The sequence below is a fragment of the Pipra filicauda genome, unplaced genomic scaffold (genome assembly GCF_003945595.2).
Source record: "Pipra filicauda isolate LSUMZ 115617 unplaced genomic scaffold, ASM394559v2 scaffold548_size709544_pilon, whole genome shotgun sequence".
Classification (NCBI taxonomy): domain Eukaryota; kingdom Metazoa; phylum Chordata; class Aves; order Passeriformes; family Pipridae; genus Pipra; species Pipra filicauda.
In genome coordinates, this window is record NW_024104696.1 from 355,224 (window position 1) to 376,679 (window position 21,456).

Below are 21,456 nucleotides of genomic sequence, written 5' to 3' on the forward strand. Positions count from 1 at the left end.
GCTGCAGCCCCTCCCTCCCTGCCCAGGGCAGCGCTGGGGCGGAGGGATCCGAAACTCTGGGAGTTGACAGAAATCTACTGAGTGTATTTTGCTGTTGTTGTGGGGGGGCAGAGCTGGGCCAGGGCAGGGGCAGGACCCGCGGGCACGGAGGCCCTGGTGGGTCTGGGCCTCCCTCGGGGTGCTCGGCGGGGTGTAGATTTCCCTCAGGCAAAAGGTTTCGGTGCGTTGGGCACTGGAGTGCTGAGCCCTGGTTTGAATAAAGACAAGAACCTTTGGATTAGAAACACCAGCCTGTCTCCATTTTTCTGGGTTTTTTTTTTTTGCTTTTTCTCGTGAGTTCGGGTTTTCCTGAGAGATCCGTCGGCAGAGTCGCCTTCCCTGGGGGGTCACGGGCCGTGCCCTCTGCCCGCCCCCCTGGGGGGGACACGGCTGTCCTTGGCTCCCACATGGATCACATCCCACCTGCTGAGGGGCTCTGACCTGGATCACATCCCTCCTGGCCTGTCCCTCTGTTGTCACTCACGTCTTGGTGGCAGTGGCATCCAGTGCTGCTCTTCACGCAGCCTCGAGGCTTCGGGGCACGGTGGCAAAATGGGCAACTTATGGATTGATCAGCTGATCTTCAGTGGCTGTAACTCTGACCTGGCTCTTCTGGAATGTCACCCTGGGGTTTGGCTCTGAGATGTGGGGTTGAGCCCTGTGGGAAGGGGACTGGCGGAGGTGGGATTGGCCCTTGGCTGAGGTGAGAGTTCATGTCAGACCCGAATCACACCCACAGAACCTCCTCCAGGGGCTGTGTCTGTGCTCATTAGTCCTCTCTGCTGTAATTAATCGCTGTTAATGAGGTGGCATTGCTCTGCACTCGTGCACTCTGGGATGTGGAGGTCGCTGGGTCGCTCTCAGAAGGGCTTGGATCAGTTCAGAGGCTGTTCTGGGGTTTGTGTGGATCGTGCCAGTTCCTCCCCGTGGATGCTCCGGGCTCGGATCCTCATGTCTCTGCTCCTCACTCCCTCACATCCAGAGCTCACGTGCTTGGAGCATCCCTGGAACAGGAGCTGCTCCAGTTGTGGTTTTGTGCAGGTGTCACTTCTGAGACCACCCGGACCCTCGGTGAGGTTTGGGCTGCAGGAAACACCGTGGAGAGGATACAACCCAAAAGCTCCAGGGACACATGGAATGGAGGGAACCTGATGTCTGCAAGCTCTTCTGGCATAAAGGGGTTTGGATTCGGGTCTCTTCTGCACAGAACTGGCTCTTCCAGGTTCCCGTGGGCCGTTAGATCTGCTGGAACCTCCCGGACCGGGGGACAAACCGGATCGACTGGGGCTGAGAGGAGCCTGTTGTGCTCTGCCACACCCGGCGTGTCCTCGGTTCAACCGGGAACAGGCGCCGGCTCCGGGAGCAGGGCAGCGGGAGGGGAAGGTCTGGGGGTGAGGGATGGAGGTCCATGGGTATGGGATGGAGGTCTGGGGGTGAGGGATGAAGTCTGGGGTTGAGGGATGGAGGTCCATAGGTGAAGAGGGAAAGTCTTTGGGTGAGTGATGAAGGTCTATGTGTGAGGGATGAAGGTCTGGGAGTGAAGGATGCAGGTCCATGGGTGAGGGATGGAGGTCCATGTGTGAGGGTGAAGGTCTGGGAGTGAAGGATGCAGGTCCATGGTTGAGGGATGAAGGTCTGGGAGTGAAGGATGCAGGTCCATGGTTGAGGGATGAAGGTCTGGGGGTACAGGATGCGGGTCCGTGGGTGAGGGATGGAGGTGGCTCCCGGCAGGTGACGGTGCTCACACCTGCCCAGGTGTGTCTGCGAGGCCCAGGCTGTGCCACCGAGGTGACCGATCTGTCCCCCTGATGTTCCACCTTGGCCAGCGGCAAGGAGCGGTTCCACCGGGCCCTGAGCCCCGCCGGGACCGAGGGGCGGCTTTCGGGGTCCCCCCGCGGCCGCGGCCCCTTTAAGGGCACTGAGGGCGGAAGCGCCGCGCGCGCGGCTTCTGCCCTTCCCCGGCTCTCGCGAGACCGGCGGGGCCCCGCCCTTTCCGCGGAGCCCGGACAAGATGGTGGGTGTGGGGGAGACCTGGAGGGGCCCATCCGCCGCCATCGGGGCCCGTCCGCGCCCGCCCGGGCCCCGTCCGGCTCGGGGCTGCCCTGGGGGCCGGGGATGGGCCCGGCGGGGGCGGGGGGTTGGCGGCCTGGGCGCCCCGGGGAGCTCGGAGGGGCCGCGGCCTTCCCGTGTGCGGGGCGGGGAACGCGGGCCCCGCCGGCCCTGACCCCCCTCCGGGACCCCCCGGCTCTGTCCCCCTTCCCTGACTCCCCTCCGGGACCCCCTGGCTGAGTCCCCCCTCTCTGACCCCCCTTCCTGACCCCGCTGTCCCGCTGCAGGCGGAGGTGGAGCAGAAGAAGAAAAGAACCTTCCGCAAATTCACCTACCGCGGGGTGGACCTGGATCAGCTCCTCGACATGTCCTAGTAAGTTTGGGGGCCCTGGGCTGTACCCCAGGCTCGGTTTGGGGTCCCTTGGGGGTCTCCCCAGGCTCGGTGTGGGGTCCCTGTGCTGTACGTCGTGCTCAGTGTGGGGTGCTTTGGGGGTGCCCCCGTGCCCCCTGACCCTGTGCCCCCCGTGCCCCCCGTGCCCAGCGAGCAGCTGATGCAGTTGTACAGCGCGCGGCAGCGGCGCCGCCTGAACCGGGGCCTGCGGCGCAAACAGCACTCGCTGCTCAAGCGGCTGCGCAAGGCCAAGAAGGAGGCACCGCCCATGGAGAAGCCCGAGGTGGTGAAGACCCACCTGAGGGACATGATCATCCTGCCGGAGATGGTGGGCAGCATGGTGGGCGTCTACAACGGCAAGACCTTCAACCAGGTGGAGATCAAGGTGAGCCGGGACGGGGGGACGGGTCCTGCCCCGAGCCGAGTGCCTGGAATGGGCACCTTGAACTGGGGTGGAATCCCTGTCGGAGGGGTCCAGGCTGCTCCTTGGAGCCCAGAGGGACCATCCCTGGGAGGGGCAGCTTCCAGAGGGGGCTCAGGGCCTCGGTGTGGTTCTGAAGCACCGAAATCCTGCAGCTCTTGTGTCTGTGTGTTGGGCCCTGGCTGTGCTCGGCCCCGGCTCCCTGCTTTGGGATGAAACAGATCTCCCCAGCCCCATTTCCAGAGGAAACAGATCCCTTGATCGTTCCCAGGAGTGGAATAACCCGCGGGGGGGTGTCACCTGATACCACCGGTGGGGTTAAATGGCACTTTCTGCTCCTGCCTGGCGTTCAGTCCCACCTGGAGGGGCACAGGGCTCCCGTGGGAGGGGCAGTGCTGGTGGGGGGATCCTGCTGAGCCCCTCTGGCTCCTCGTCCAGCCTCCGTTTCCCGCTGGGCAGGAGAAGCCTGGCTGGAATAACCTGCTGTGCCAGCACTGGGATGGGAAAGGGGATGGGCAGGGGGGTGTCCCTGCGCTCCCCCCAGCACGGATCTCTCCCCCTGCAGCCCGAGATGATCGGCCACTACCTGGGCGAGTTCTCCATCACGTACAAGCCGGTGAAGCACGGCCGGCCCGGCATCGGGGCCACCCACTCCTCCCGCTTCATCCCGCTCAAGTGAATAAAGATATTCCTCCTGGACCCCTCTGTCTCCTGCCTCGCCGTTCCCAGGGCAAGGGGGAGGCTGGGCTGGGCGGAACTCGCCACGCTCCGCCGAGATCTGGTGCTTTCCTGAAGGTTCTTCCCGGGTTTTTGGCACTGCTTTCCATCAGCACTCGCCTTCTCCTGGGTTTAGGGAATGAATGAAACTCCCTGCTCTTTGCTGGGAAGTGGGGAATGGCACTTCCATATTTATGGCATTTCCTTCTGTTTAGCTTTATTTATAGTTTGTAGAAGGCTGGAGTCGCCCTGGGAATGTGGAAACACCGAGTTGAGGGGCAGTGGGGTGGGTTCCCCGGGCCTTGGCACCAGCCCTGCTCCTCGGGAAGCTGCCAGGGACCCATCATGGGATGCCAGGACCCCTAATGATGATTTTCTCATCTCGAATTTGGGATTCCAGAGGACTTTTGGTGTCTAGGATCGGAGTGGTGGGAGCTGGGGAGTGAACTGGGGGTTTGCAGCTCAGGCTCGGAGAGAGGGATGTGTTTTGGGGGAGAAGCTGCTTTCTGGGATGAGGGGGATGGTCCAAGGGAGATGATCCAGTCGGGCCCAGGAGCTGCTGCAGAGCTTGGGCTGAGCCCAAGGAACCCAAGAGAGCCAAGTGCCGCAGTGAAGCCACCAGGGAAGGAGCTGTTTGTCCCCAGGGTGGCCCTGGCTCGTCCCTGCCACTGGCCAAGGTCCTGTGGGGGCCCTTTGGGTCTCCAGCCGTTTGTCCTTCAGGGAAGGTCCCCTGTCACTGGGTCCCTTTTGTGTGACCTTGAGGGTCCTTGTGCCAACCCCACTGGTGGGGGGGGGCAGGGTTGGGGTCACTCTGCCCGGGCAGGGCCGTGGGGGGACCCCCAGCCCTGGGGGGCTCCCGGGAGGGTGACGCCGGGGGGGCCAGGATGCCCCAGGCAGGAGGGGGGTGACAGGGGCCTTGGTGGGTGACAAGTGGCCACAGCACAGGGCAGAGGCCACGGTCATGGCCATGGGGGGGGATCGGCGGCAGGGGGGCCGGCGGGGGGGTCCCGCTTGTCCGGGGGGATGTCGGGCCGGTCCCCAAGGACACGGGGGCTGCACCGGCCCGACCGGAGGGGGCAGGTTCGGTTTTGGGGGGGTGGGTTTGGTCGGGGGGGGAAGGTTCGGTCTGGGGGGGGCAGGTTTGGTCGGGAGCGGCAGGTGCATCCCCGGGACAGGGGGACGGGGCAGATCCCGGCGTTTTTGGGGAGGCTGGAAAAGGGGCGGATGGACGGGAATGGAGCCCCCCGCGGGGGTCCCGTCTCCCCCTGCCCGGCAGAGCCCGGGGGGGGCGCGGGGAGCCCCCGGTGCCGCCCTCTAACGGCGGCGGCGCCGCTGGAAAATCCCGAGCGGGAGCGGGGGGGGCGGGGGCGGGATGCGGCTGCTCGGGGCCGCGCCGGAGCCTCGCCCAGCTCCGCACCGCCCGCACCGCTCCGCACCGCTCCGCACCGCCGGGGATGAGGTACGGCCGCACCCGCCCCCTGCGCCCCCCCGGGCACCCCCCGACACCCCCCGAGGGTCCCGGCGGCTCCGGGGCCACTGCAGCCGCCGGGGATTGGGGGGACTGGGGGGGCTGCGCGGTGGGGCCGGGGGAGGGGGGATGGGGGTTGGATGGGTTCGGGGGGGTTGGATGCGCTGACGGGGGTGAGAGATCCGATGTGAGACCCCCCCGCGGTGGGGGTGCCCCCGGCCCTGGCTGCGCTGGATCGTGCGGCGGGTGCGGCTCCATCCCGCGGGATCGGGGGGATCGGGGGGATATTGGGGGGCCGGGGGTGCAGGGGGGATCGGAGGGATCAGGGGGAATCGAGGGGGTCGGACGGAACGTGTGTCCCGCATCCCGCGGGGACAAAGGCCGGACAATGCCGGGGCTCGGCGGGGAGTCCCCGGGCGGGGGGAGCAGCACCGACCGTCCCCATCCTCATCTCCGTCCCCATCCCACCCTCATCCCCATCCCATCCCCCTTCCCACCCCATCCCCATCCCGCGGGCGAGGCGGGGGGGTGTCTGCAGGGGGGGCAGCAGCTCCCCCCACGCCGATGCGGGCTCGGCTCCCGCGGACCCCCCGATGCTCCCCCGTCAGGGCTGGGCCGGGGCTTGGGGCCGAACCCCGGACCTGGAGCCCCCAAACCGCACCCAAAACCGCACCCCAAACCCTTCCCACAAACCCGCACCCCAAATCCACCTCCCAAACCGGTCCCTCAAAAATCTCGGCTTCTGAAGCAGCACCTCTGCCGCGCCCGGGGCACCCCGAGGGTGCCAGAGCCGCGTCCCCGAGCGGGATGGGGGGAGCTGGGGCTGCCCTGGGCACCTTCCTGTCCGCTGGTTCCCACGGGCGCCCTGGGCCGTGGGGTGGGAGGGGGGTCCGTGCACGAGGTGGGGGCTCTGCTGGGGGTCTTGGGGACCCCAACGCTCACCCCACCATAGCCCCACATCCACCCGCAGGCCGTGACGTGCGTGTGCACATAACGTGTCTGTGCACATACGTGTCTGTGCACACGTGAGCAGGTGCTGGGGGGGGCTGGGGGGGCTGCAGGGGTCGATGCCGCGCGTGGGGAGGGCGCAGGTCTCACGTGTCCCCGTGTCCCTGTGTGTGCCCCGACCCCCGTGCGCGGCCTGTGCTCCCCGGGGGGGCTTTGCTGTGGCCGGGGGTCCCCGGGGCCGGGTCGATCAGCCGGCGCTGGTGACAACACGCTGTTTGTTTAACGTCCCCCGGGGGCTCCGGGAGCCGCAGCCGGTCGGGGGCTCAGATGTGGCTCTGGCGAGGCGGCTGCGCTCGGCTGGTGGCCACGGCCCCGTGCCCAGCCCTGTCCCCAGAGCTGCTGCCGAGCTGAGGGGTGTGGGGAGCTTGGGGGGCCAGTTGTGGGGCCCCCCCAACCCCACCCTGGCCAAGGTGGCCCCGTGTGGGGGGCAGAGCCATGGGCACCGTGGGCAGGGCGGTGCAGGGTGGGCAGCACAGAGGGCAGTGGGGGGTGGGCAGCACAGAGGACGGTGGGGTGGGCAGTGGGCACCGTGGGCAGCGCGGAGGGCCGTGGGGTATGGTGGACAGCGCAGATGCTGCTTCATCTGCTGCAGCGTCTGCCCTGCCAGGAACTTGCTGGATGAATCCAGTCCCTGCCTGTGGCCTGAGCCAGCCCTGGGTTCCCTGAGCAGAGAGGGGCAGCCCTGGGGGTTGGAGGAGCCGGGTGCCCAGGACCACGAGCTATCGTGGCCCCCCAGGGTTGTGCCCACGGCAGCCCATGGCCCTGCCTGGGATCCCACCGTGAGGGGACACCATGTCCTGCGGGACAGTGACCATCGTGGTCCCATCCCACAGTCCCGGCCCCCCTTTCCCGCAGCCCTGCCCCCCTTTCCCGCAGTCCTGGCCCCCCTTTCCCGTCGTGTCTCGAGCTCGGCAGATGAAGGTGCGGCCGCAGCCCCTCCCCGCAGGCTGCGGATCCCGGCGCCGCTGCGGCCGCTGCGCTCGGCGGGGAGCCGAGACCGGCCCTGCCGGGGACCGGGGGGGGGGCAGAGCTCAGATCTCCCCCCACCATCAACCCCCGAATGTCCCAGCCCTGACCTGTGTCCCCCTGGAGAAGAGGAAGCCCCGGTTCCCATCCCCTGGCAGGGCTGAACCCCCAACCCCCCTCCGTGTCTGGATGCTCGGGAAAAGCCGGGAACCGCCTGTGCCCCCATCGCCGTCACCGCAGCGACGGGAGGCCGTGCTCGTCCCGCATCCCGTATCCCGCATCCCCCATCCAGTATCCCACGTCCCCTCTCCTGCATCCGTCACCCTGCATTCCATATCCCACATCCCTGACGCTGCATCCTGCATCCCTCACCCTGCATCCTACATCTCATATTCCATACCCTGGATCCATCCCGCATTCCACACCCTGCATCCCTCAGCCCTCACCCTGTGTCCTCCCTCATCGTCCATCCTGGATTCCCGATCCCTTATCCCCCATCCCAGCCCCGACCCCTCCTCTGTTCCCACTCCAGCCCCCCCTCCCGGGGTTATTTCCTCTCCCGGGGGGTATTTTCAGCAGCTGGGGGGGGTTGGCACTGGGGGGGTCTTTGTCTCCCTTGGCAGAGCCGGGTGGTTGGGAGTGGGGGGGGGACAGAGACCCCACAGCAGGACCCCCAGGGCAGGATGGGGTCCCCCCCCGGTGTGGGGTGGGAAGGACATCGATGGGGCCTTGGGGGGTGTTGGGTCCCAGCCCTGCCTGGTGGGGCCTCTGTGCTGGCGAGGGGCGTGCTGGGACCCCCAGAAAGGGCTCGTGGAGGCAGAGGGGTCACCGTGGGGTAGATTTGGGGGTGGCAGCGCCGGGGGGGGGGGGATCGCTGCTGTCCCTGACCCCACTGCGGGAGCGGGGTGGGGAGAGGGGAGCAGGGGGTGCAGTGGGGACAAGGGGACCCCCCAGCTGTGCTCCCCCCCTCGAAGCTCCCCCTGCACACACGTGGTGCTGATGAACCACCGCCAGCCCGACCCGCCGGGGGGTGACGAGGGGTCCCCGTCCCTGTCCCCCCCCCGCCGTGTCCCCCCCCCGGCAGGTGCGAGGGGGGTCCGTGGGCGCTGCGGCAAGAGGAGGTTTGGGGGGCTGGGGAGGGCTGAGGGGGCACAGAGGGGCCGGGGGTGCCTGGGGGGGAAGCCGACCGGGGCGGGGGGGCTGCGGGGGGGCCGGGGCTGCCCCCGGTGCGGGAGGGAGCGGAGCGGGAGAAGGTCGGGAGCGGGAGAAGACAAAAGAGAGACAAAGGGAGCGGAGAGCTGAGCTCTGCCGAGGGTGGGAACCAGGCGGGGACTGGCGGGGGCTGGGGGGGACGGGGCTGGACCCCCACCCCGTGCCGGGGACGACCCTCTGGGAGGCTTTGGGGGGGCACCAGCTCTCCCAGTGCACTGCGGGGGGGGTTGTGGGTGGTGGGGTCCCCCGTGCTGTGCTGTGGTCCCAGGCGGATGGTGGGTGCTGGGGGGGCTGTGAGGGTGCTGGGGGAGCCCCTCGGCGTGCTGCCCACCCCCACCCCCCCCGCAGGCGCTGGAGGGGGTGAAGATGTCCGGCTCCATCGCCTCGTACGACCAGCTGGTGCGGCAGGTGGAGGCGCTGAAGAAGGAGAACAGTCACCTCCGGCGGGAGCTGGAGGACAACTCCAACCACCTCTCCAAGCTGGAGAATGAGACCTCGGACATGAAGGTGGGCAGGGCCCCAGCGGGGGGGACGAGGACCCCGAGCTGGGGCTGCAGGGAGGGCTTTCCCTCCACATCCCCCCCACACCTCTTCAACAGCTCCATCCCTGTTTTAGGAGGTCCTGAAGCATCTCCAGGGCAAGCTGGAGCAGGAGGCCCGAGTCATGGTGTCCTCGGGGCAAACGGAGGTGTTGGACCAGCTCAAAGGTGGGTGCCCGGGCGAGGTGAGGAGGGGGATCCCCGCCAAGCCCACCCTGATGCCGCTGTCCCCGTGCCCAGCCCTGCAGATGGACATCACCAGCCTCTACAACCTCAAGTTTGCCCCCGAGGTGACGAGCTCCGGGCGCGGCCCCGAGGAGAGTCCCCCGGCCCCCCCTTCCCACCGGGACGGCCCCGCGGACCTGGGCAGGGCCACCCTGCGCATGCTGGAGGAGCTGGACCGGGAGAGGTGATGGCCTGGGGGGTGCAGGGGGCTGGGGGTGCCGGGGGCTGCTCTGACGGGGTCCACCCTCCCCAGGTGCTTCCTGCTGGGGGAGATCGAGAAGGAGGAGAAGGAGAAGGTCTGGTACTACGCGCAGCTGCAGAGCCTGGCCACGCGCCTGGACGAGCTGCCCCACGTGGAGACGGTGAGTGGGGAACACCCCCAGCCCCCCCCTCAGCCCTGGGGCACGGCCAGGACCCTGCCCCCCTCATGCCACCCCCCGTGCCCCCCAGTTCTCCATGCAGATGGACCTGATCCGGCAGCAGCTGCAGTTCGAGGCGCAGCACATCCGCTCGCTGATGGAGGAGCGCTTTGGGACGGCCGACGAGATGGTGCAGAGGGCACAGGTCGGGTCCTTCACCCCCCCACATCCCCTGTTCTGCCCCCTGGGGGCTCCCACAGCCCTGATGGGCTCAACCCTGGGCACCCTCCCACCCAGCTCTGGGCACCCTACACCAGCTCCTCGCACCCTCACACCCAGTTCCTTGCACCCTTGCACCCCTCCTGCTCGACTTTTGGGGTCCCAGGGGGGTCCCAGCCCTCGCTGATCTGCTCGTGCACCCCCAGATCCGGGCATCCCGGCTGGAGCAGATCGACAAGGAGCTGATGGAGGCGCAGGACAAGGCACAGCAGCCGGAGCCGCAGGTACAGGGGATGGCACCGGGGTGTCCCTGGTCCCTGTGGGCGATGGAGCCGGGCAGGGTGGAGGAGGGGGCCAGCACAGCCCCCCCGCCGTTGTCCCCGCTCTGTCCCCGTCGGCACAGCCAGGGCTTTGTGTGGCTCGGGCACCGTGAAATGGGCAGTTGCCATGGAGACCAGAAGTAGGCCATGGCGCGCGGAGGGCGGGCGGCGCGGGGGCTCCCACGGCATCTGCCTCCAACCGAGGCGCCAGGGTGGGCAGCCTGCCACCCTCCTCATCATCGTCACCCTCCTCATCATCCTCATCGTCACCCTCACCATCATCCTCATCACCATGATCACCCACATCGTCATGGCTGCCATCACCACGGCCCCACCGTCACCCACCATCATCCTCATCAGCGTGGGCTGCCATTGCCATGGCCCCACCATGGTCATCATCATCATCATCACCTTCATGGGCTTCCATCACCACAGCCCCACTGTCCCCCACAGCCCCCTGTGGCAACACCCGTGGCCCCTCCGTCACCCCCAGTCCCTCCATCACCCCCAGACACCCCCACATCCTCAGGGCCCCCCCACTGCCACTCCAATCCATCAGCTCCGTGGGCTCAACCCTGGCCCCCTCCCTGCTCACTCTCCCACGCTCCCCTTTCCCGAGCCTGGGGCTGTAACAGCCCCCCCACCCCCCTCATCCCTGATTTTAGCTTCAAACACACCCCGGCACTGACGGAAGCAGGGGCTGGGAATCGCTGCCGGGTTTAATGGCACCAGTGGGTGGTGGAAAAGTGGGGAGGGGGTGGGGGGTGAGGGCAGCACGAACACCCCCCCAACCGCTCCCTCCTCCGCAGCTCTGCGGGAAGGTGCCGGGCATGGAGGGGGACGGCAGCCTGGACCCCCCGACCCACCCCGAGGAGGGGGGCAACAGCAAGGTGAGGGGCAGCCCCGCAGGGCCCGGGCGGGGTGGGCTGAGCTGGGGGGGCTCAGTGTAACCCCGTGTCCCGCTCCTGCAGGTGGAGGTTGTCTTCTGGCTGCTGTCCATGCTGGCCACGCGGGACAAGGAGGACATGTCCCGCACGCTGCTGGCCATGTCCAGCTCCCAGGAGAGCTGCCTGGCCATGCGCAAGTCGGGCTGCCTGCCCCTGCTCATCCAGATCCTGCACGACTCGGACGGGGAGCCGGGGCCCCCCGAGAGCCCCACGGGCGCCAAGGACGCGCGGATGAGGGCCAACGCCGCCCTGCACAACATCGTCTTCTCCCAGCCCGACGAGGGCCAGGCCAAGAAGGAGATGCGGGTGCTGCACGTGCTGGAGCAGATCCGCTCCTACTCGGAGACCTGCTGGGACTGGCTGCAGATGCAGAGCCGGGACGGGGGACGGGGCCCCGAGGGCGCGGGTATGGGGGGAGCGGGGGGTGCCCGGTGGGGCTGGCGGAGGCCGTGGGTGACGGGGGGGATCGTCGGTGCCAACCCCCAGGACTGACCTCCGTTGCCCCCGCAGTGCCCGTGCCCATCGAGCCCCAGATCTGCCAGGCCACCTGTGCCATCATGAAGCTCTCCTTCGACGAGGAGTACAGGCGGGCCATGAACGAGCTGGGTGAGCGTGGGGAGGGGGCTCCCTCCCTTTGCACCACAGCCAGCCCTGCCCGCCCCCTCCCCGGTGTCACAGCGCTGGGCAGGGGTGCTGGGAGGGATCAGGAATCCCAAATCACCCCCATCCCATCCCACAGGCGGGCTGCAGGCGGTGGCTGAGCTGCTGCAGGTGGACTACGAGATGCACAAGATGACGAACGACCCCCTGAACCTGGCGCTGCGGCGCTACGCGGGCATGGCCCTCACCAACCTCACCTTCGGCGACGTGGTCAACAAGGTGGGGGGCAGCACTTTGGGGGGGGGGGTTAGCGGGGTCAGGGGGTCACAGGGTCACCCTCACCACCCTCATCCTCCTCCCAGGCGACGCTGTGCTCCCGCCGGGGCTGCATGGAGGCCATCGTGGCTCAGCTGGGCTCTGACAGTGAGGAGCTGCACCAGGTGGGTCTGGCCGTGTGAGGGGCTCCCTGGGGAGGGGACGGGCAGGGGGACAGTCCCAACGCCCACTCACCCCGCTCTGCCCCTCCAGGTGGTCTCCAGCATCCTGAGGAACCTCTCCTGGCGCGCTGACATCAACAGCAAGAAGGTGCTGCGGGAGGTGGGCAGCGTCACGGGGCTGACACGGTGTGCCCTGCACGCCGGCAAGGTGAGCGCCAGGGCAGGTGGGAGGGGGCATGGAGCACCTGGACAGGGGCTGATAGGGGTGTGTGACCCCCCTGGGACAGGAATCCACCCTGAAGAGTGTCCTGAGCGCGCTGTGGAACCTGTCGGCGCACAGTACGGAGAACAAGGCGGCCATCTGTGCCGTGGAGGGGGCCCTGGGCTTCCTGGTGAGCACCCTCACCTACAAGTGCCAGAGCAACTCCCTGGCCATCATCGAGAGCGGCGGTGGCATCCTCAGGAACGTCTCCAGCCTCGTCGCCACGCGGGAGGATTACAGGTGGGGATGCACCCCGGAAGGGGGGAGGGACCCCGGGCACTGCAGACCCCGGGGATGGTGTTGGGGGATGCCATGGAGTGCCATGGGGGTGGGGGGCATTGCAGACCCCAGGGACAGCGCTGGGGGGATGTCACGGCTGGGCGGGGGGGGCACCTTGAACCCCAGGAACGGCTGCAGGCAGAGGGTCGAGGACCCCCCTGATGGCCGGGGGTCCCCTCTGTCCCACAGGCAGGTGCTCCGGGACCACAACTGCCTGCAGACGCTGCTGCAGCACCTGCGCTCGCACAGCCTGACCATCGTCAGCAACGCCTGCGGGACCCTCTGGAACCTGTCTGCCCGCAGCCCCCGCGACCAGGAGCTGCTGTGGGACCTGGGGGCGGTCAGCATGCTCCGCAACCTCATCCACTCCAAGCACAAGATGATCGCCATGGGCAGCGCGGCCGCCCTGCGCAACCTCCTCACCAACCGGCCCCCCAAGTACAAGGACGCGGCCGTGGTGTCCCCGGGGTCCTGCATGCCCTCGCTCTACATGCGCAAGCAGAAGGCGCTGGAGGCCGAGCTGGACGCCAAGCACCTGGCTGAGACCTTCGACACCATGGAGAAGCAGAGCCTGAAGAACCAGAGCGCGAAGAAGCCGCTGCGGCACATGGAGAGCCTGGTGAAGGACTACGCCTCCGACTCCGGCTGCTTCGACGATGACGAGGTGCCCAACGTGTCTACCGGCGTGGAGACGGCCAGCGCCTCCGTGCTCTCCATGTTCCTCAACTCCTCCTTCCTGCAGGGCCAGGCGCTGCCGCGGGCGCTGGCACAGCGGCGATGCCCAGAGCCGGAGAAGGACGGCAGCGGGAAGCCAGCGGAGCCCAAGAAGCTGCCGCTGCCGGAGGACGACGTCTCGCTGGCCGCCGAGAAGTTGGCCAACAAGATCTCCAGCACGGTGGCCAAGATCGACAAGCTGGTGGAGGACATCTCCACCATGCACAACTCCTCGGACGACAGCTTCAGCCTCAGCTCCGAGGACCACTGCCTGGACTGGCAGTACGGCCCCGAGGAGGGGCACGAGGCGCGGGCCCAGTCGTGCTCGCCGTGCCGGCTCTCGGACGCCGGCGGCTTTGCCAAGCGGGAGAGCCTGAGCCGGGCGCACACCCTGCTGCGGCTGAAGACGGCCTACACCAGCCTGTCCACCGACAGCCTCAACAGCGGCAGCACCAGCGACGGCTACTGCACCAAGGAGCACATGAAGCCCTGCCCCAGGGCCGCCTTCCTCGACTATCGTGACGAGCTGCAGCGCTACCAGAAGAGGCCGAGCCGGCTCGACCTCAAGAGCATCCTGGGCTGCAAACCAGAGCGGGCCGAGCCCCCCGCGCGGGACCCGGCCGAGCCGGACAAACCGGAGCAGCGAGACCCGCCCGAACGGGCCAAGAAGACGGTGACTTTCCCCAGCCCCAAGGCACCGGAGAAGGAGACGGAGTGGAAGAAGGAGGTGGGCGGCAAACAGCCCCCCGACCCCCACATCCACACCATCAAGCTCTCCCCGTCCTACCAGCACGTGCCCCTGCTCGAGAGCCTGGCCAAGAGCGGCACGGCCACCGGCCACCAGCCCTCCCTGCTGGGCAGGAAGCAAGCCTGGCTCCCCCCGGCGCTGCTGCAGACGGCCGAGACCCTGAGCAAGATCCCGGAGAAGCTGCCGGCACAGCCGCCGGCCCCGGCAGAGCAGGAGTCGGTGCAGAAGTACTCGGTGGAGGACACCCCAATCTGCTTCTCCCGCTGTAGCTCCCTCTCCTCCCTCTCCTCGGCAGACAATGTGCTGGACGGGCAGAGCCACAGCGAGAACGACCTGGACAGTGACTCCTCCCTGGAGATCCTGGAGATGGAGGAAGGGGATGCGGAAGGGGAGGATGGGAGGCAGGAGAAGGAGAAGGCGGCGGATCCGGGTCCCACCACGCCGGTGGGGATTTCCCAGCCCATCACCATCCCCTTCCCGAAGCGGGACAAGGTTTTCCTGCGGGAAGCATCACCCTCACGCCAGGACGACCTGACGCCCTCCAGCTCCTCGGAGAACTACATCCAGGAGACCCCTCTGGTGATGAGCCGCTGCAGCTCCGTCAGCTCCCTGGGCAGCTTCGAGAGCCCCTCCATCGCCAGCTCCATCCAGAGCGACCCGTGCAGCGAGATGATCAGCGGCACCATCAGCCCCAGCGAGCTCCCCGACAGCCCCGGGCAGACCATGCCCCCCAGCCGCAGCAAGACCCCCCTCTTTGAGCTGGGCTGCCAGCCCGAGAAGGAGACCAGCCAGTTCAACATCCAGTGGGAGAACAACGTCAAGAAGTTCATGGAGATCACAGACTTCAAGGAACGCTTCCAGCTGCCTCAGGACCTGGACTCCATGGTCTACTTCACGGTGGAGAAACCCAACGAGAACTTCTCGTGTGCCTCCAGCCTGAGCGCCCTGCCTCTCCACGAGCACTACGTCCAGAAGGACGTGGAGCTCAAGCTGATTCCCACCTTCCCGGAGAAGAACAGCCTGAACTTCGCGGCTCACGAGAAGCGGGAGGAGCGGCGGGAGGAGCGGTACCTGGAGGGTCGGCGCCGGGCCGACCGCCCCGAGCCCCCCGACGACGACGACATCGAGATCCTGAAGGAGTGCATCAGCTCCGCCATGCCCTCCCGCTTCCGCAAGGTCAAGACCTCGCTGCTGTCCGGCCAGGTCCTGCACCCCCAGACCAAGAAGCCGATGCACGTCCCCGTTTACATGCTGGTGCCGGCCCACGCGCACCCCGGCGTCCCCAGGCACCTGCGAGCCACCGCCCGCGACCTCTTCAAGGACGACGACTCCTTCACCGACTCGGCCGACGGGACTCCCGTCAACTTCTCCAGCGCCGCCTCACTGAGCGACGAGACCCTGCGCTACCCGGCGGGCGAGGAGGCCGAGCACCCGCTGCCCGAGGGGCGCCGCGAGGGCGGCACCATCCCGGCCAGGAGAGCCGCCTCCGGCAGCTCGGCACCCGCCAGGATCGGCTCCGCCAGCAAGGGCAAAGCGGGGCCGGGCCGCGGCCAAGGTGGGGAGGGGAAGCGGGGCCAGACCCCCCCAAAGAGCTCAGCCAGCCTGGAGCTGGGGGTGGGCAGGGCCAGCGGTGCCCCCGGGAGGAAGGATGACCCCCAGGAGGACGGGGTGGTCTTCCAGTCGCTGTGCCACACCACGCCGACGGAGGAAGCCGTCTACTGCTTCTACGATCCGGAGCTGGATGAGCTGCCCGAGGCGGGCAGGGAGGGCTCCGGCAGCAGAGCCCAGCCCGGCCGGGCACCCCAGAGGGAGCGCTCGGGCGGCTCCATCCCCCGCAGGGACCCCGAGCCCGGTCCCCGTCCGGCAAAGGCAAAGCCGCAGAACAACCTCATTGCCGATGAGACGCCGCCCTGTTACTCCCTCAGCTCCTCCATGAGCTCCCTGAGCGATGCCAACCTCTCGGACGGCGAGGAGCGGGGCCAGCCCTGCGGCAAAGCCACGTGGCCGCGGTCGGCCGCGGTGGGGCAGGAGCAGGGGGGCTCCCCCAGCTCCCCCAGCCTCAACTCGGAGGATGACCTGCTGCAGAAGTGCATCGGCTCGGCCATGCCCAAGCGCCGGCGGCCCGCGGTTCGCCGCAGGGGGCTGGAGCGCAAGCAGAAGCCGCCGGGCACGGGCGGGAGGGAGCGGAAAGCCGAGGTCAGGCACCACCCCGATGAGGATGCCGGCTCCGACCGGGGCTCCGACCTGGACAGCGTGGAGTGGCAGGCCATCCAGGAGGGAGCCAACTCCATCGTCACCTGGCTGCACCAGGCTGCCGCCTCCCTCTCGCGGGAGCCTTCCTCCGAGTCCGACTCCATCCTCTCCTTCATGTCGGGGCTCTCGGTGGGCTCCACGCTGCAGCTCTCCCTGGGCAGGCAGGAGAAGCAGCGGCCCGGCAGCGCATCCGGCCGGGACACGGCGAGGAGGGAGCACAGCAAGGGCCGCCCAGAGAGGAAGGACATGGCGGGTGCCCGTCCCGCCGGCCGTGCCGGTGCCAGGGCGGAGCGGAGCCCAGCACCCGCCAAACCGGTGCCCAACCTGCCTGTGGTCTTCCGTGGCAGGACCGTCATCTACATGCCCAGCCTGGCCAAGGACGCCCCCAGCCCACGGGCCACCCCGAAGAAGACCCCGGTGGCCAAGCCCGAGGCGCCGCCTGCCAAGAACCTCTCCCTGAGCCAGCAGCGCTCGCGGAGCCTGCACCGGCTGGGCAAGGCCCCCGAAACCGGGGACCTGGCGCTGCCCAAGAGGAGCACGACACCCCCCGCCCGCATGGGGAAGGGCCCCCCTTCCTCGGGCTCCTCCCGCACCTCCACCCCCTCCCAGCACGGCCCCAAGAAGCTGCCATCACCCTCCCAGCTCAACAAGCCAGGCACCCCAGCCGCGGGCAAGGCAGGGGGCTTGTCCTCCCCGCCGGGACCCCCGGCCAAGGCCCCGGCCCCCAAATCCCCGGCCCCCAAGCAGTCCAAGACGCAGAAGTCTCCCGTGCGCATCCCCTTCATGCAGAAGCCCAGCAGGAAGGTGCTGCCGGGCCGGGGGGCCATGCCGGTGCTGGAGGAGCAGGAGGACGGCTCCAAGGCTCGGGCCGGGGGGCCGGGGGGCAGCCGGCTCAACCTGGTGCGGATGTCATCCGCCCGCTCCAGCGGCAGCGACTCGGACCGCTCCGGCTTCCTGCGCCAGCTCACCTTCATCAAGGAGTCCTCCAGCCTGCTGCTGCGGCACCGCACCGAGCTGGCCCCGCCGGCCCCCGCGGCCTCCCTGCCTCGCCGGGGGTCCCCTCAGCGCAGCCGTGCCGCCCTCCCGGCCGTGTTCCTCTGCTCCTCCCGCTGCGACGAGCTCAAGGCGGCCAAGCCGGCATCCCCCGGCCCGCGGGCCCTCGCCCCCAGAGCCCAGCCCGGCGCCAAAACCAGCGCCGGGGCGAAGCCGCCGCGCAGGACCAGCTCCGAGAGCCCGTCCCGGCTGCCGGTGAAGACCAGCGCCCCCGCGGCCGAGCCCTTCAAGCGATACTCGTCCTCGCCCAACATCAGCGTGGCGCGGCGGGCGGGCAGCCCGTCCTCCTCCTCCTCCGTGCGCTCCGAGGCGCCGGCGCGGCGCCGGCAGCCCGAGGCGGCTCCCGGGGGGCAGCCGGGGAAGCCGCCGGTGGTGGTGATGAAGGGCACGTGGCGGAGGATTCGGGACGAAGACATCCCCCACATCCTCAAGAGCACGCTGCCCTCCTCCGCCCTGCCGCTGGCGGGCTCCGCCGAGGACGAGCCCCCCGGCACCCCCGGCCCCAGGAAGACCAGCGACGCCGTGGTGCAGACCGAGGACTTCGCCGCCTCCAAGACCAACTCCAGCACCTCTCCCACGCTGGAGACCCGCGAGGGACCCCCTCACCCCCGTGTCACCGGCGATGGCGAAGCCCCCACGCCCGCCAAGGCTGCCCTGCCCATCTCCTTTGGCCACGAGGCGCCCGCCGGGACCTTCCCCGCCAGCCGACACGGCTCCCCCAGCAAGGCCGCCCGTGTCACCCCCTTCAACTACGTCCCCAGCCCCATGGCGGTGACGGCCGTGGCCGACAAGGCGGTGGAGAAAATCCAGGCTTGAGCAGCTGCCACGGATGAGGCCCCAGTGAGGGTCCTGTGACCCCCCCAGCCCATGGGAGCTGAGCAGGACTGTGCTGGGGACACACACACACACACATGCTGATGTGGGACAGCTGGGGACCAGTGAGTCACCCCCACCCGCTGCTGGCCCTGCTGGGGTCTTGCTGTGCTGGAGCATCACAATTCCCAGTGCCAAGGACTGGACTTGGCTGGGGACACGCTTGGGGCTGACACCCCAACCTGGGGTGAGTCTCATGGACCATCTCCTCCCTCTGATGGACAACCCAGGACAAGATGAGGGGGGATGGTGTCCCCACATCCCCCCATCTCCCTCACCCGCTGTGGGCAGGGGTCTGAACCAGGATCTGATCCCACATGCCGGGAAGCCGGCACGGCACAGCCCGGCACAGGGACCCCCTTGTGTGCTCCAGCTCCTCTGGCACCAACACTGGCTCTGCCAGCGGTCACAGCTCATTTATTAATGGGGGGAAGGGGATGCAGGGGAGAGGCTTTGCAGGGGTGATGGGGGCCAGGACCCCTGTTTGTGCTGCTGGAGGGACCAGCAGCCGAGGCCCCTGCACTGGTCTGAGGCGGTGGAGGGTGGAAATGGTGCAGGAGGAGCTGGGCAGGGGCTCACGGGGGTGTCTGGGGTCCCGATGGGCTCATCCTGGGGGGCTTTTCACAGGGTCATGTCACCAGGCTGGGGAGCTGCCCTGGGAGGGGACAGGGTGCTGAGCTGGCACCGGGGTGACCAACCCCCAGGGAAGGGTCTGGGGTCCCTCCCCTCCATCTGCAACTCCCCAGCTTCCCATCCCCAGGGCAGAAGATCCCTGTCCCAGCTCGCAGCCAGGATCCCAGTGTGTCCTTGTGGATGTGGACACGAATCCATCCAGGACTGGATTACGCCCATGGGGGGCTCCCAGCCCCAAAACCCCAGGGACACCCCAATCCTGCTGCCAGCTGGCCCCAGGTGCCAAATCTGGGGTGTGATGGAAGTGCCTCGGCCCCTTGGAGTGGGATGGGCTGCAGAGGGACCCCCTAATCCAGGTGCTCCCTGACCCCTTGGGTATCTCCCAGTCCTCCCACCATCACCACCTGCTTTGGACGGGGTGACCTATGTGTCCCTCCATATGTCCCCCCACACCAGTGCCACAGGGGCTGCAGGGACAGTGCCCCAGAGTCATGGGGACAGGCACATTTTGGAGACCCCCTGCTCTGGCACGGGGCCAGTGCAGAAGGCCTGGAGCTGGGGCTGAAGAAAAGGGGGGAAGTCCCAGGGGCAGCACGTGTCCCAACTCCTGAGAGCTGTAACGGGTGGTGGGAAGGCCAGCATCGCCCCTTGGGCCCAAGCCCACCCCCAGCCCCGCTGTCCCCCTCCTCCATGGACAATCCCGCCGGGCTGTGCCGTGCCCTGCTCCCCCAGCACTGTATCTATGTACTAAGGATGTTATTTTACCGGACTCTGGACAGTATTCCCATTAAAAGCCAACCTGTGTAAATAGGAAGGGGTGCTCAGTCTCTTGGGGGCTGGGGGGACTTGCAGCCCCTCCGTAGGGTTTTCTGGATCCATTTCTTGTACCTCACGGTCGAGGTGGCGACCGGCGGCTTGAAGGGGTCGGTGACATCTGGGCCGCTGAAGGACATCACCCCGGCCACCGCCGCCCGCTCCCCGCACACCAACGGGCCCCCCGAGTCCCCCTGGGGGACGGGGGTGACACCAGAGAGTGCACCTCGACCAGAGGTGGGGACCCCCACCACGCCTGGGGCGACATCTGGCCTCTGTGCTCGGGGTGAGCTTCCCCCCCGGAGCCCCCCGCACCCGGGAGTGGTGGCTGGGGGTGGGCAGAGCTTTGTAACCCTCGGACCCCCAAACGCTCACCTTGGCGGGGGCCGAGCCCCGGGGCTGCCCCTGGAAGCAGATCATGGTGGGGGCGATGCCGCCGTCCCAGAAGCGGCTGTTGTTGCACATCCGCGGGTCCATCACCTTCACCTCCAGCTCCTGCAGGGTGGGCGAGAGCCCCCCGCGCCCGCGGAGCCCCCAGCCCGCCAGGCTGCACGTGGCCCCCGCCGCCGGCCCCCGCCCCGCCAGCCCGATCGGCCGCCGCGTCCGGCCCAGCGTCACCGTCCCCTCCAGCTGCGGGCGGGGGCAGCGTCAGAACCCCCCCATGGCCGGGGGGAGCGCAGGGAGCACCCCAACACTGCAGGGGGGGGCGCGGGGGGAGCACCCCAACGCCTGGGTGGGCGCTCCAGAGGGAGCACCCCAATGCCGTGGGTGGATGGTTGAGGGAGGGCACCCCAGTGCTGCAGGTGAGGGGCCAAGGGGGGTGCCCCAGTGCTGCAGGGGTGCGGGGGGGCTGCGGAAGAGCACCCCAACAGCACAGGTGGGTGCTTGAGGGGCAACACCGAGCAGATGCAGCGCCCACGGGAGCGGGGAGACGTTACAGAGGTGTGAAACCTCCGGGGGTGAGAAGAGGAAATGTCACCGAGCCTCTCGCCCCGGCTGCGAGCGCAGCTGCACCGACACGTGTGAACCCCCCGGCAGCGCTTCCCGCCCCCCGGCAGACCCCTCCCGAGCCCCACCTGCAGCAGGAGCAGGTCGTTTTCCATGGTCCCTCGGTCGTAGCCGGGGTGGGGACAGGCCGCCCGGATGGGGAAGGTCTGTGTGGCCGCCCCGCGGTCCCGCAGGCTGTGCAGCCCCACCACCACTCTCCCGTTGGCCAGTGTCCTGCCCCACACCAGGACCCGGTGTCAGCCCGGTGGGGTCACTGGGAGCCCCCCAAGCCCCCCGTGGCCCCGGACTCACCCCCGGGCCAGGCAGTGGGCGGCCGTCAGGACCCAGCGCCGGTGCAGCAGCGCTGCCCCGCAGGCGTGGACCCCCCCAAACTGCAGGGACACCATGTAGGGCCGGGAGTGGGGTTTGGCCTCGTGTCCCCCAATGATCGATGGCTGGAGCCAGGCCCACGCTGTGAGGAGAGGAGATCCTGTCCTGGCCCCCAACCAACACCTGCCACCACCCCGGCCAGCGATGCCAAGACCCCGCTGGGCACCCCAGACCCACCCCAGACCCACCCCAAACCCACCTCGGACCCACTGCCCCGCTGCTCACCCGAAGGCAGGGGCAGCAGCAGCAGCAGTGGCCCCAGGCAGCCCCTCGCCCCCATTCCTGCCTGCTCCGTGTCCTGGTGTGGTGTCAGAGGAGCCCCACGTCCCGTGTGACAGCGGAGCAGGGCGGCAGCAGGACACAGACCCTGCTAAGGGGGCAGGAAGGGGAAGAGGCACCCACAGGGTAACACCTGTGGGGATGGGAAACACCCACAGCCCCCTCGGTGCTCGGCTTTGCAGACAGAAAGCGGCATCTTCAGCTCTGCCAAAACAGGGGGTTTGGGAGAGTTATGACAATCCACAGCGCTGGGTG

The 21,456-nt window shown here is 68.5% G+C and overlaps 3 protein-coding genes across 3 annotated transcripts; 2 read left to right on the top strand and 1 right to left on the bottom strand.

Moving 5' to 3' along the window:
* The first annotated feature begins 2,011 nt into the window (after nt 1–2,011).
* On the top strand, nt 2,012–3,599 carry RPS15 (ribosomal protein S15). The gene is made up of 4 exons (XM_027731037.2): nt 2,012–2,053; nt 2,376–2,461; nt 2,630–2,864; nt 3,466–3,599. The coding sequence occupies exons 1-4, from the start codon at nt 2,051–2,053 to the stop codon at nt 3,577–3,579; spliced, it is 438 nt and encodes a 145-aa protein (XP_027586838.1). The 5' UTR covers nt 2,012–2,050; the 3' UTR covers nt 3,580–3,599.
* Nucleotides 3,600–5,043: 1,444 nt separating this feature from the next.
* APC2 (APC regulator of WNT signaling pathway 2) lies at nt 5,044–19,546 on the top strand. The gene is made up of 15 exons (XM_027731035.2): nt 5,044–5,076; nt 8,620–8,778; nt 8,888–8,978; nt 9,051–9,219; nt 9,289–9,397; nt 9,486–9,599; nt 9,820–9,897; nt 10,743–10,823; nt 10,905–11,286; nt 11,391–11,486; nt 11,620–11,759; nt 11,843–11,920; nt 12,009–12,125; nt 12,205–12,419; nt 12,648–19,546. The coding sequence occupies exons 2-15, from the start codon at nt 8,638–8,640 to the stop codon at nt 18,040–18,042; spliced, it is 7,206 nt and encodes a 2,401-aa protein (XP_027586836.2). The 5' UTR covers nt 5,044–5,076; nt 8,620–8,637; the 3' UTR covers nt 18,043–19,546.
* LOC113993134 (granzyme M-like) lies at nt 19,520–21,350 on the bottom strand. Its single transcript, XM_027731036.2, is given in 6 exon segments — nt 19,520–19,561; nt 19,563–19,739; nt 19,921–20,175; nt 20,622–20,766; nt 20,845–21,004; nt 21,148–21,350. Coding segments are annotated over 6 exon segments (834 nt in total). The 5' UTR covers nt 21,203–21,350.
* Between the last annotated feature and the right edge of the window lie 106 nt (nt 21,351–21,456).